This window comes from Myxocyprinus asiaticus, chromosome 16 (genome assembly GCF_019703515.2).
Source record: "Myxocyprinus asiaticus isolate MX2 ecotype Aquarium Trade chromosome 16, UBuf_Myxa_2, whole genome shotgun sequence".
Taxonomy (NCBI): domain Eukaryota; kingdom Metazoa; phylum Chordata; class Actinopteri; order Cypriniformes; family Catostomidae; genus Myxocyprinus; species Myxocyprinus asiaticus.
Genome location: NC_059359.1, coordinates 8,918,517 through 8,933,356, shown reverse-complemented (window position 1 = coordinate 8,933,356; position 14,840 = coordinate 8,918,517). Strand labels below are relative to the sequence as shown.

Here is a 14,840-nt window from a genome sequence, read left to right as displayed (position 1 = left end):
TTACAGACAGATTGTTTCACTTTTAATTGACTCACAATTTCAGTGGGTCATAAGTTTACATACACTAAGTTAACTGTGCCTTTAAGCAGCTTGGAAAATTCTGGAAAATGATGTCAAGCCTTTAGACAATTAGCCAATTAATTTCTGATAGGAGGTGTACTGAATGGGAGGTATACCTGTGGATGTATTTTAAGGCCTACCTTCAAACTCAGTGCCTCTTTGTTTGACATAATGGGAAACTCAAAAGAAATCAGCCAAGACCTCTGAAAAAAAATTGTGGACTTCCACAAGTCTGGTTCATCCTTGGGAGCAATTTCCAAACGCCCGAAGGTACCACGTTAATCTGTACAAACAATAGTATGCAAGGATAAACACCATGGGACCACACAGCCATCATACTGCTCAGGAAGGAGATGCATTCTGTCTCCTAGAGATTAGTGTAGTTTTGTTGCGAAAAGTGCAAATCAATCCAGAACAACGGCAAAGGACCTTGTGAAGATGCTGGAGGAAACAGGTAATCTATACCCACAGTAAAACGATTACATGCCCTTTTTAAGCCATACTTAGCGTGTGTCTTCCCAAACAATTCAACCTTAGTTTCATCAGTTCACAAAACATTTCCTAGTAGCACTGTGGAGTGTCCGTGTGGTCTTTGGCAAACTTCAGGCACACAACAATGATTTTGTTGGAAAGCAGCGGCTTCCTTCATGGTGTCCAGCCATGGAAACCATGCCTGTTTAAAGTTTTCTATATAGTAGACTCATGAACAGAGATGCTAACCAGTTCCAATGATTCCTTCAAGTCTTATGCTGTCACTTTACTGTTTACTTAGTGTTCTTTTTTTACCCCATTGAGCATTCTGTGGTGTGCCTTTTGAGTCATCTTGGCTGGATGGCCACTTCTAGGGAGAGTACTAAATCATCTCCATTTATAGATAATTTGTCTAATTGTGTATGCTCTCTCCTCCAGTTGCTATTGGAGACACACTTCTCTTCAAATGATGTTTGCTTTTCTCTTTTACTCTCTTTCTTAGTCTAAATCAGGCTCTAGCAGCCTTGAGAGCTGCAAAGTTAATTCCTGTCATTTGAGGGTGCATAATGAAAAGCATATAGTAATTGTGTGAAAGATGCTGATGTTTGGGCCTCCTGAGACATCTCATGGCATCACCACAGGACACTTATAGAACAAATGAGGAGCTCCTATAACTGTGGATAGATGAATATCTAAGCTCTTCGAGATAACTGTAACCCTTTCAAGGTTTATGCAAAGCAACAATTCTTGATCACAGGTCTTCTGCGATATCTTTTTTGCAAGGCATGATCCACATCAGCAGATGCTTGAATAGCAAATTCAAAATGTTTAAGTGCTTTTTATTAGTCAAAGTAGCTCTAACCCACACTTCCAATCTTATTTCATTAATTGGATGCCAGGTTTGCCAACTCCTGACTCTAATTAGCTTTTGTTGATGCCATTAGACTAGGGGTTCACATACTTTTTCCAACCTATACTGAATGTTTGAATGATGTATTCAGTATGTACAAAAACAATACAATAATTTGTGTTATTAGTTAAAACAGATTGTGTTTGTTCATTTTTGTAACTTAGAAGATAAAATGTATACATAAATGCATATAATTCCAAAGAGTTCACATTCTTTTTCTTGCCACTATACTGAATGTTGCATACATCCACTGTTATCAAGGATGTAGTCAAATATTTACAATTATTCTCAGTACAGGTAGAGACATGTCCCCTTCACTGTCTATAGTGGTTATGTCCCTGATTATTATTGATTAGAGTATGCATTATTTATGCATACTACTTTTAAATACTTCTCCTCGTCAAACCATTTTAAACATTATACCCGACTGCTATTTCACTGTCATTGTGCACCATACGGGATTCATCTCTGTCAGTCATAGGTTCGTGTGGTCTGTTTGGCGCATAAGGTGACAGCAGGTGGAGCGAGCATAAGTATGGAGAGCAGCTTTTTTATCTGCTCTGATCGCGCGCACACTAAACTACCCGTCATCGCGCGTGCAGCGAGCTCATGTATATTTATGAGGCGTTTCTGCAGTGAGGCTGGTGGATATTGCGCCGCTCGCGCAACCCGTGTTTCGATGCAGAGGCAGCTCGCGCGTCACCTAATGGCAACCAGCGCGCGAGACGTTGTGTGTGCCTTCCCGAGGGAGACAGAAAATCGTGTATAATTTGGGATTTAAGTCGTATATTTCGTATCTTTTGGAATATTTATGATTATTTGAGATCTCCTGCACCGAATGGATGCGTTAATGATGGCTCCCCGTGTCGGGATTTCCTTTCTGTGCCTCTGTGTAGCGGTGATGAGCTCTGTGGTACATGCCAGCATCCCCCTGCCTCATTACGGTGAGGGTGTATTTTTATATTTTTCATCACGAAATGAAAGAATGATGATGAATTTGTATCATATTATTGCTGTATTTTACTCATACGGCAACAACTTAAGGTAATGTTACTAGAAAATGTAAACATTTACCAGTGCAATCAGCGACAGCAGCTTTGAGGCATAATGTATTATTATTAATCATCCCTGAACAGTATATTATGCTTGATTTTATATATTAACACATGAAAGGAAAATGTATACATGTTAAAAACACCGTGTTTTTATTACTCAAGGAAACGCCTTGGTAAAGACGAGGGCTCGGCGTGATGACGGCAGGTTACTCGGTATAGAGAACACGGTACCGGTCCGGTTAGTGTACCGAAAGGACGGAGACAGTCAGACCGCTCATGATGTTCTGAACACGTGGGTTCGAATGGGTTCTGACAGTAAACAGGTGCGTGTTTTTCTCATGTCATATCTGTGTCACAGGGATGCTCTCTCCTCCCGTTGCCATTGGAGACGCGCTTCTCTTCAAACGATGTTTCTGTTTTTCTCTTGTACTCTCTTTCTTAGTCTAAATCAGGCTCTAGCAGGCTTGAGAGCTGCAAAGTTCATTCCTGTCATTTGAGGGTGACATTATGAACAGCATACAGTAATTGTGTGAAAGATGCTGATGTTTGGACCTCCTGAGACATCTCATGGCATCACCACTTTGGAAACACAAAGGACACATACAGAACAAATGAGGAGCACCTATAATCAATTATCATCACCCAAAAGATATATTACACTAGTCTTTATGGACAAGAGATTGGTATTTAAACTGTATATGTTATTATATACTGCATAATTATTATAGAAAGTGTTAACTGAGGCCAGATCTTACTTGTATCTATCCAGCAGACATTATTCAGCAAAACACTGGATCCGGGAACTCAAAATCTGGGCCTAGATGATAAAAGAAAAACAATGAACTAGCAAAAGTAGCTTTAGGTTTATGGACCTAATCACCATGTGCAGTTTCTTTTGTTCTTGCTTTCCCTGGCTGGAAAGATAGTGAATAAGATTCCCTGAGTGAGCTGAGATCATATTATGTTATAAATTAACTTTATGCAATGCAATAGCTGTATGTTATGCAACACATTTAGAAAAATAAAAAAAATTGCGAAAATATGCTATTTTTGAGTGGAAGCTCTGTAAAATGTAGTAGCATTTCTATCCATCCTGACTGGTACTTTGTTCATATACAGTATGTATGTCTCATCTTTGTTACATTGCTTAACCAAATCTTTTTCATTGGCACAGACATGCAACGGCTCATGGCCTTAGTCTTTGGCTGCTTCTCTGCATGTCTGTATATGTGTCCCGAGTCCCGACGTCGCCGTTTCATGCTTCAGGCTGTGTGCGGGGTGTGTGTGAACGTGTGGGGCTTAACCCTTTGTCTGACATTTGCATCTGATCTCTATGTGATTTTAGCGAAAGCTCATTCATTAAGCCAATGACTAGGATTGATTTAAACTTTGCTGTGTTATTTATGTTGCTAAATTAGAAATTGGATTAAAGGCACAAGTTAATGAAATATGTATTTTTTTATTTTATTTAAATTTGCCATCTACGTTTAAGGAATATTCTAGGTTCAATACAAGTTAAGTTCAATCGACAGAATTTCTGGCATAATGTTGATTACCTAAAAAAAAAATCTCCCCTCATTTTCTTTAAAAAAAAAAGCAAAAATCGAGGCTACAGTGAGGTATTTACAATGGAAGTTGCAGACAAGACGTAAACAATAGATGTGTTAACATAATTTTTGTGTGATAAAATCACTGTCTAACCTTTCATGTTCATGGCCAGTAGGGCGTAATGCCGTAAACACTAAAATGACAGTAAAAATGATTAAAAGAACTATACAGCTCGAATAATACACAAGTTTTAACAGAAGAATTTATACTGTATAAGTGCTTTTATAAAATTTTAAGCTTCAATTTGCTGCCTTTAACCCTTTAACCTCTTAACTGGCTTGAATGGGCCCGCCTATTGTGTACTGTACATATTATTGTTATCAGCAAAAACATCAAATGTCATATGTTGTTGGAAAGCTCGCAAAGAGTAGAATACAAACAGTTCATTTGTTTTACTCACAGACAAAAATATAGCAAGTAATAGCTAAGTATATGTCTTTGACATTTATGTTTTATGTGAACAGGTTTTGCTTATATGGCTCTTTTTTTTTGTTTTGCTTATAACTTCACAAAAAATAAACAGAGCATAAAATATCATACCGGAGACAATAATCTTTCAAACGAGCCAACACACAAGGTAATCGGATGCATAGATCATTAGATAATCCACACGAAGCACAATGTGCACACAGCATCTGGCTATGGTATCTTGCAATCTGGCTGAAAACACATTAGTTTTCCTGGATCAGATGATGTCATCAAAAATGATGTAGCATCATGAAACGCTTAACCAATCGGACTAGGTTCAGATCGGTGTAAAAATCATCCATATTTGGACTGAGAGACATGTGATTGTTGACTGTTACATATGGTCACCAGGAAATGTAAATGAATGCATGTAAGATGGCGCCAAGTACATGTCACAGACTTAATGATGACACAAATGTCACAGAATGAAACTCATTCTGTGAAATCTGATTACTAAAATCATGTCTGCATGCTATGCAAACTTTTAGTCCTTGTATTTGCATGTGTAATTAGTTCTATGTACAATAATAATGTTTTATTTGTTTGGAGAGACTTTTGGACACTTGGAGACATATTTGTACACTAGGATAAATTATTTTGTAATGGTATAACTTTTGATTGCTTTGTTGAATCAACACTAAATATTACCTGGTTACAGTTGACATGATTGAGAACAAAACAAAATAAAATTTCAGAGGCCTTATTTACATACAGAGATATATAATGTCAAATCAGAAAAATCAGAAAAAGTTAATTTTTGGCTCAAGTTTATTTTTCAGCAGTTTCTTAGGCTGATAGTCTCGGAATTCACTGTTATCTATAGCATTAAAAAATGTGAAAAGATTTCTTTACAATGATACAATGATTTTTTTTTTGAGTTGTAAGCCTTTAATTTTGGGTATACCACTGAAACAGGAAATCTTTAAAAACATTCACTTCCATTGTAAGTGCCTTACTGTAACCTAAATTTTTGCCTTTTTTTTTTTTTTTTTTTTTTAATTTTTTTAATAAAGATGAAACTACTACAAATGCGGTCAATTGAGCTTAAAATGTACTGTATTGAACCCAGAATATTCCTTTAAGTAAAAGCAAACTCAACTATGCTCTGGGCTGTTTTTAGCTCAGTTTTTGGCATATGTTTCTTGTATAATGGGACATCACCTCAAGGTGCTCTTTGAAAATCGAAGACGGTTTAATTTATGAATATCCACTGATGCCAGGAACAAAACAAAGAGCATCTCTTAGCTTGCTAATTTTAGATTTACTTTATTTAACACAGAATGCAGATCAAAAAATTAGTTGAGCAGTTTTAGAACGATAATATTATGAAACAGCAATCAATGATACCAACGACGTAATGGACAGAGAGCATCAGGCCTCTCATCTTACATAGTCATACCTCCTCTAAACACTCTGAGTCTCTTTATTAGATTTGTGTGTGTGTTTAAGAAACAAGTGTTTAGACACACTGATACACATTCATATGTGGGGCAGTAGATGGATGTGGGGGGTGTGGGGGCCTTCATTCAGGGGGTCATTCATGGGTGAAGTTTAGTGGATCTCCCCATCCTTGTTTCTTCCACCCCTTCATTCTCCTTCTCTCTTTTTTATTGATAACTACGTTTTGCTGGTTGAGGAGGGAGAGGCGTGTTCCCTTGGGGGTTTTAGACCCCCCTCAACTCCCCAATATGCTTTTATTTCTGCCCCCTCTCCCCTTCCTCACACACACACACACACACACACACACATTCACTCAAGAGCTATGAGCACAATGCGCTGCAAGCCAAAAGCTTCCCTCTCCCCTGAGGGGGTGTTATATGGCCCTGGCCATATGGGCCCCAAGCAGGCAGTGAATTAACCATCAGCCAACACACACAAACACACACACACACACACACACACACACACACACACACACACACACACACACACACACAGCCACCAATCATACATGCTAAAGTTTACCCATGGTTAATTAAAAACCAATTAGCACATCTAAATTTACTGCTGTCTCCCAAAACACCACACATGTTCTAATTTGACAGTTTTTATTGTCTCAGCTCATGTGTGGCATTACTGAGATATGAAAATGACCCAATCTCGTCTTGTTTTGCCTCTTTCACAGAACCATGTGGCCCAGGCTAGCTTCCAGATGCAGGCTTTTGGGCAGACCTTCATTTTAGACGTGGAACTGAACCAGTGAGTACAGGTTTTACCACGCTTTCACACAGCTGTTTGGGTTTAAAGCCACTTTTTTGGTTTTAACATGTTATTACAATGTTATTATACAGTTACAACTTTTGTTGCAGTGCTGCATTGGTGATGTACAGTGTGTGTGTTCATGTTAGGGAAGTGTGTAAGGTATGACTAATGGCCATCAGATCTATTTGAGAAGGGTTTTATATTGCTGTTGATAGGGATGCACCGATATCACTTTTTCTCTTCCGATTCCAATATCTGAAATCTTAGTATCGGCCGATACCGATCTCAATCCAATACCAGTGTTGTTTTTTTGCAGAATCAGATTAGAATATCTTTACCTCATTGTGTGAAAATAATTGGGGGTACTCTTTAATATGTAAAGAAACTGACCTCTTAACTACACATTATTTCAATATAAATGTATAGTCTATTAAGAAAGGCTTTATTATTAACTAGTCTACTGGATAATGTAGCAGCAAAATTAACAGTAGTTCTAGTCTAAGTCTTCAGTAGAAAAGAAGGCAGTTTTCTTTGCAAAATTTTTTCAACTTGTATCTGGACTTAAAAGGATTCAAATTTCTTTTTTGTTCAATTTAGTTGAAGATATCAGTCCTAGGGCTGTAATGATCCATCAATCTGGATCAATGCATCGATCCAATAACCAACGATCCAATGTTATCGATACAATGCGTAAATATCGATAAAGAATTATTTTTAAGATGTACCTTTATTTTAATACTCTCATGTCAGCCACATCCTTACGCATTTCCGTTAGGCGATGAAGCAACCTTATTACATTCATTTCACTTTATGAGCGCTAAATACACTTTTCATGTGGGACAAGGATGTGCGCAGGGTCTGTGAAGCCAAATTGCACTCTGCTATCTGTGCGCATCAACCGGGCTTCCCGCGAAACGCGAGCTCCAGACCAGTGACAGGATCAGTGCGCGCGCGTCAACTGGGCGCTCCTTAAAATGCGAGCTCTCATGACAAACGCAGAGAGGCTCACATGCGCAATTATTCGTGCTTCCATCAATATCATTGCGCATGCGACCCATTTGAATTTTACATGAATTTGCTTTTTAAATGTACTATGGAGAAGTACAACCATGTGAAACATCTTGACAGCGCTGACATTCTGAAAAGCACTAATGAGGGAAAGAGAAATCACCTGCTGCCCAGCACTAGCATCAGTTATAAGACTTTACACATCTAGATATTGACACCCTTACTAACATTTATCCCAGTTAACTGTAACAGAATTTTTTGTTACAACTGTGGAAGTTGTAGCCAAGAAAACCACAGCTATCACAGATAGTTGGAAACAAGTCATGGGTATGTAAGTACTTTGAATTGAATTAAACTGAAAAATAAGCTGTAATCAAATGATTGATGATCACTTGTTTGTGACGTTATTTTTAATATTATTATCTGTATAATTTTTTTCAACATCTGAATTACCTTATTTTGTTGTGGATGTCCCAATGTGGATACTAAATTTGCACTTTTCAGAGAGCTCAAAAAAATATTCAAATTATATTTTGGTTGCATTTAAGGGCAAAAAAAAATGTAATTGATTGTGTAAAATAGGCACATAATATTGGAATATCGATCGCAGGGCCCTGAATCAAATCAAATCAAATCAAAATCGTACCGTGGCAGACTTTGAAGCATTGGCAAATATCGGATAGCAAGTCAAGAGAATCGATATGAGATCGTATCGTGATGCAACGTCCGATTTACACTCCTAATCAGTCCACTTTTCATTCACACAGTTATTTTTTAAAACCCATTCAACTTAAATATTGTTATAATTTGTAAACAAATAATAATGATAATAATAATACATTATTATTATTATTATTATTATTATTATTATTGACTTTTAGAATTTTAAAATACAACAGTACTATATTTCAATCATGCACCTTTAATTTTAAAACCCTCATGCTTTTATTTTGACGATCCTAACACTTCAGGAAGTCCTGTAAGTGTCTGTTTGTGGGCTACTTCACAGTAGTTTAATTCTGGTAAAATGCTCCTTCGGTGCCCGATCTAAATGCATATTATATATATTATAAGTGAACCGAACTATCTACATCTGAGATGTTGTTCGTGAGTAGCGCTCACGTATGAAAATAATCGCGAGCTCTGAGGGCTGAAATAGACGCGACCGCCTTACCAGCCGCCTGCACATTATGTTTGTGTGTGTCAACAGAGCAGTGCCATTCACTAATGCACTGTGCAGCATACTACCTGTGTATATTTACTTATTAAACACAACCTTTTGCGATTCACAAAGCTATCGCATATCTTCAAGTGGCTTTGAATAAAATGCACGAGTCATATGGAATACTTTAATGGTGCTTTTATGGTTCTTTTATGTCATGTTTTGAGCTTGACAGTAACGAACATGACTAACACACAGTATCGGATTTGGATCAGGCTCGTCGGACCGATACCCGATCCATCTAAAAATGTCAGTATCGGAGCCGATACCGATCCAGGTATCGGATCGGTACATCCCTAGCTGTTGATGGACTGCAGTATCATAATGGCTGTGGATTTATGCTGAAGGATTGGGAAAGACCTGGCCACTCTATCGATAATGGCATTTGCCTTTGCCTCTGTCTATTTCTCTCCATCTCTATGTCTGCCTCTCTGTCAGGATTCCATATAGTACTGTACATGCTGTCTTATTACTGATAAACACCACTGTGCACACAGGTGGGCTTGTTCTCTTTGGATTGATTTTGTAGTGACTGCAATGACTGTTTTGGGGTTGTATAATTGTTTTGGTTTTCTAGTGTTAGAGCTTGAAGCCATGTTAAGAAACAGGCTTAAAAGGAATATTCCGAGTTTAATACAAGTTAAGCTCAATCGACAGCATTTGTGGCATAATGTTGATTATGACAAAAATGTATTTCGACTCATCCCTCCTTTTATTGAAAAAAAAAAAAAGCAAAAATCGAGGTTACAGTAAGGCACTTACAATGGAAGTGAATGGGGCTAATTTTTAGAGGGTTTAAAAGCAGGAATGTGAAGCTTACAATTTTATAAAAGCACTTGCATTAATTCTTCTGTTAAAACTCATGTATTATTTTAGTTGTAAAGTTGTTTAAATCGTAATTTTTACAGTCATTTTAGTGTTTTAGGGTTTGTTGACATTACATCGTCATGGCAACAAAGTTGTAAAATTGGATACAACTTTACACAGAAAGGTTAGTAAAGCTGTGTCCCAAATGACACACTATACACTATACACTTACAAAATATACTGTGAACTCAGCCATGTAGTGTATGAATTTTCAAAGTGTAGTATCGTCCCAAATGGAACACTTAAGTTTTTTTACTAAACGGAAGCATTCGCCATTTAACAGCTGACGGAAATGAAGGTTCAAGCGCATGTGATGTGTTGCTGCTAGCTTTAGTGCGTTAGCCAACCTCAGTTAAACACTTTTATCTTAAACAACGTACATATTCACACAGCTTGGGGTGATGGTAAAGTATTCAACTTACATTTGTAAGGCGCTGTATCCACTGAAGTTTCGCTAGCTGCTACATTCTTCATTATTTACAACTGTTTTGTCAGACGAGCAGTGCAGCCAGGTAACTCTGCCCCTTCCGGTATGTATGGCAAGCCACGTGCGTTGAGTGCATGAAGTTGACGGTTGAAAAACTGCATCATCCAGGTACTTAAATACACTTCTTTTTGCTGCATTTTCAGTGTAAACATACTACTCGCGCTACTTTCACTACAAAATGGCGTAGAATAGTGCAGAAGTCTGTGGTTTGGGACGCACCTAATGTGATTTTATCACACTAAAATCATGTTTAACACATATTGTTTATGTCTTGTGACTATACTTTTGAAATAGTGAGTATATTAACGTTTACAGATTGGTCCCATTCACTTCCATTGTAAGTGCCCCACTGTAACCCATATTTTTGCTTTTTTAAAGAAAAGGAGGGGCAAGTAAAAAATAAATTTTTGTGGTAATCAATATCATACCACAAATGATGTCGATTGAGTTTAACTTGTATTGAACCCGGAATATTCCTTTTATAAATGTACTAATATTTAGGGATGTCCCGCTACCATTTTTAGGAGACCAAGTACAAGTACCGATACTTCCTTTTCAGTACTTGCCAATGCGATACCAGGTGTTTTTTTTTTTTTTTTTTTTTGCAGTGCAAACAATGCAATACATTGTTTTGTGTCAAATGAAGGCAGATCCTCACAGCACAATCCAAAATACAATATTGAAGTTATCTTTGTCAAATAAAGTGCTGCACAAACAGAGCATCACAGATGTGAGATATTGTTAAATATAATACAATTATTATTGTATTAGTAATAGTAGTAGTAGTAGTAGCAATAGTAGGATACGATGGGGCTAAAGGCTCCTTTAATGTTATTTTCTCCCAAAACACTAAATACCACCAAAAACAACCATAGCACTTTCCTTAACACCTGTTTGTCACTATACACTGCAAAATTTTCCTGATCCATGAGATCATTGCATGTGGTTTCTAAAGGTTGATTTTTAGGCAATTTGATCTCATTTTTAAGAATTTTTTTACAATTTTGTAAATTTATGTAGCTAATGAAAATCCCTGAAATTAACACATTTATTCTGAGACAAAATAATCATTCATCATTGTCAGTTTATTAACTGTCCAGTAAGTGAAAGGATAGTATTTGGGGTAAAAAGCTCCCCTGTTGCAGGGGCTAAAGGCCCCCATAAAGCACATTGTTTTTCTTAAGTGGGGCAAATAGATTTGTTTTGAAAAATTTTAAAAGTGGGCTCATATTGACTGATCTAATGACAATGGAGATTGATTTGTTTATAGAATACTTGAGATGTAATGAAATGCCAAATGTGATTGAAAGTAACAGGAAATTGTGCACCTTTTTCTGAAGTAGTTATTTTGAGTAAACATTATCTTAATTTGTTACTCAAAAAAGCATCTTGTTGTCTCAAAATAATTTGCATTAGTTGACAAATTTTGCAATAACGATTGCCTCTATATCTATACAATACCACAATAACCCCCCATAGGGGCCTTTTACCCCAAGTGTAGAGGGTAAAAGGCTCCCTCACCACCTTTTTTTAAAAACTGAATTCTAATCAAAACAATCTGCTGCTATTATTTATTTTCACACAAACGATGTAGCTCCATCAATATTTAATAAAAAGAAATACATTTTTTCGATACATTTTGTGACCAGAAAATATAAAAATTTCCTTAAGGTGTGCCTTTAGCCCCATTGTACCCTACATTGTTTTATTTATTTTTTTTAAATTATAATCAAAAAAATTTGCTCAGTGTGTATAAATGTGTGCATGGTTCTGCACCAACACTCTTAAATCATAACTCACAGTCATAACCATGACTCTTTTCATATTCATCATGAAAGTACAATCCATTAACTCTGTTACTGTTACAACCAGAACTGCCCCTGTACTTTTACCTGCTCCCAGACAAAGTCAGAGTCTGCAGATTTGATCAGATTATAATAATGCATCATGAATATTTCAGTGATTTTCTCCGGGTCTGTGTGTGTTTCCTACAACAACATCTTGGTGGAGAGAAATTTTGGCTTTTACCATGCAACTCCCTCTAAGCCTTTGTCAGGCTCTATGTGAATGGAATGTTTGTTTGTGTGTGTGTGTGTGTGTGTGTGTGTGTGTGTGTGGGCAGGTTTAAGTGGTTTACGAGGACTTTTTTTTAGGTTACAAACTGGTAAATACAAGGGTATTATGCTATAAATGTGGTTTATGAGGAAATTTCTGGTGTCCCTATAATTCAAATCACTTAAAAAACATACTAAACGGTGTTTTATTGAAAATGTAAAAATGCAGAAAGTTTTTTGTTAGGTTTAGGGGTAGGGTTAGGGGATAGAATCTATAGTTCGTACAGTATAAAAATCATTATGTCTATGAAGAGTCCTCATAATGATAGCTGCACCAACATGAGTGTGTGTGTGTGTGTGTGTGTGTGGTGAAAGGGTTGAGGCTTGTGCTGTTGGCATTCTAATCTAGTGCTACCTCTGAAAATGTCCTGTTTGTGTTCGTGGAGCTACTAGCATGTTATGCAAAACTGCTGTTAATATTTTAAGGCATTTGGGCCTTTAGGGCTGTCTTTCCTATTTGTAATGTGTGCAGCTTGTGTGGAGACTGACTGATTATTCTACACATTTCTCTCTCTTTAATCCCCTGCAATCAAAACCCTCTGTCCAAAACTAACACAATTATTCTCTGTACTTATGTTTTAACATTTTGCATATGCTTAAACTTACATGTTGGCTCTGTTCCAGGTAAGCTGCCTTTCAACTGGCAACTTAAATTTATCCTCATAAGTGAGTGATTTGGAACACTCTACATAGGCAGCAACTCTGTATGTCATTCAAGAGCATGTTAGACTCAACTCACTATTAGTATCAATTGAGTTTGATGTTAGCATTATGCTAAGCTAACAACTTGATACTCATAAAATGCATAAAAAGTGTCACTACTTTTATTGATACCTTTAGGTATTTAATGAATAGAGTGTTACAGTTGGTTCCAGTTGTAAAAATCCCATTAAGTTTCTCCATAGGGCAATAGAGTTGTGCGGTACACCGGTACTGCATTGCCAGTTACAGGCCCATCTCCAACCTCCCATTTGTAGCAAAACCTTTAGAACGGGTTGTTGCCACTCTGTTACAATCCTACTTACTATCCAATAATCTGTACGATCCCTTTCAATCAGGTTTCCGTCCTTTCCACAGCACTGAAACAGCTCTCCTTAAAATTCTGAATGATCTCCATAATAACAGCGAAATACCACATTGTTTTTTATTCAGTACAGTTGTATGTAGTGTAGCAATATTCACAGATAGCAGTGGTATTCGGCTGAAATCGGTGGTGAAGCGCCTCAGACTATGAGCCCAGGACAGGGGCTGTTCAAACAGATGGAACACAACAGACTGGAACCGAACGCAAGGATCTCGAGACACACATTTCCAAGTTGAACATCTTTCCTGACAAAACATTTAAACAACTCATTGCTTAATCTAAGAAATGCTTGTAAGAGAGCAAGACGCAACAGCTAAAGACCTCCACCAACTGTAAGGGGCTGTTCACACCGAATGCTTTTGCAACCATCCATTTGTTTTTCTATGTAAACGCATGCTAGACGAACATCTTTGTTTCCGTTTGTTTTTGTATATTCAGTGTCTCGTGCAGGAGCGCTATGTCATGTTTAAATGTGTTTTTGTTCATGTTTTGTGTTCATGTCTTTCATTTTGGAAGTTTAGTTCCTGTTTTATGTCATGTGTTCGTGTCATGTGATTTCCTGTTCCCTCATGTGATCTTGTCATGTGTTTCCCTTGTTCATGTGTCTTGTTTTCATTGGTTCATTGTTTGAGCATCTTGTTTATTAGTCTTGTCTTTTTATTGGTTTAAGTTTATTAGTCTTGTTATCTTGTTTACAGTTCTGTGTGTTGATTGGTTGTCATGTTACACTTGTCCATGTATTTAAGCCCTCATGTTTGCCATTGTCTCTTGTCAAGTATTGTTTTATGTAATGTTGTTCAAGTTAAGTCAAGTCAAGTTCATGTTTATGTTTTGTTTTGGTTTCACGTTTGGATTTCACATTCAGGAATATATTTTACGTTGTAAATAAACTGCACTTGGGTTCCCACTTCATCATTGTCTTCGTCTGCCTGTCATTGCCTGCTAAGCAACATCACACTCTGTTTATTAGATGGTGTGTCTAATTAAAAATAACTTTAAAAACATATTGAGACATCTGCTTTCTGTTAAACTGTATTTGTTGCGCTGTGTCTAGCCTTTTTCAGTGCAAGAATGTGATCGACCTGAAGTTATCGTATTACAGTGAGGATAACATTTTTTAATTGAAACTAGATGCGTTTCTGATTTGTTTATACGTTTTGCTCGGCTGCATGAAGATATTAATTTGCTTTATCATGTCACTAGCTTTAAATATGCAACTTAGCTGGCTAATGAGTGCATAAACATGACCAGTTGGATATAAACTAATGCAAATAGATGGTAATA

The 14,840-nt window shown here is 37.0% G+C and overlaps 1 protein-coding gene across 4 annotated transcripts in view; it reads left to right on the top strand.

The window, feature by feature from the left end:
* Positions 1-2,127: 2,127 nt before the first annotated feature.
* Positions 2,128-14,840, top strand: part of LOC127454188 (disintegrin and metalloproteinase domain-containing protein 22-like) — a 96,322-nt gene continuing 83,609 nt past the window's right edge. For all 4 annotated transcript variants that reach the window (XM_051721216.1, XM_051721215.1, XM_051721213.1 and 1 more), the window contains exons 1-3: positions 2,128-2,385; positions 2,659-2,819; positions 6,698-6,771. In XM_051721216.1, the coding sequence (XP_051577176.1) occupies positions 2,280-2,385; positions 2,659-2,819; positions 6,698-6,771 (341 nt within the window). In that variant the 5' untranslated portion in view covers positions 2,128-2,279. The remainder of the gene's footprint in view (positions 2,386-2,658; positions 2,820-6,697; positions 6,772-14,840) is intronic.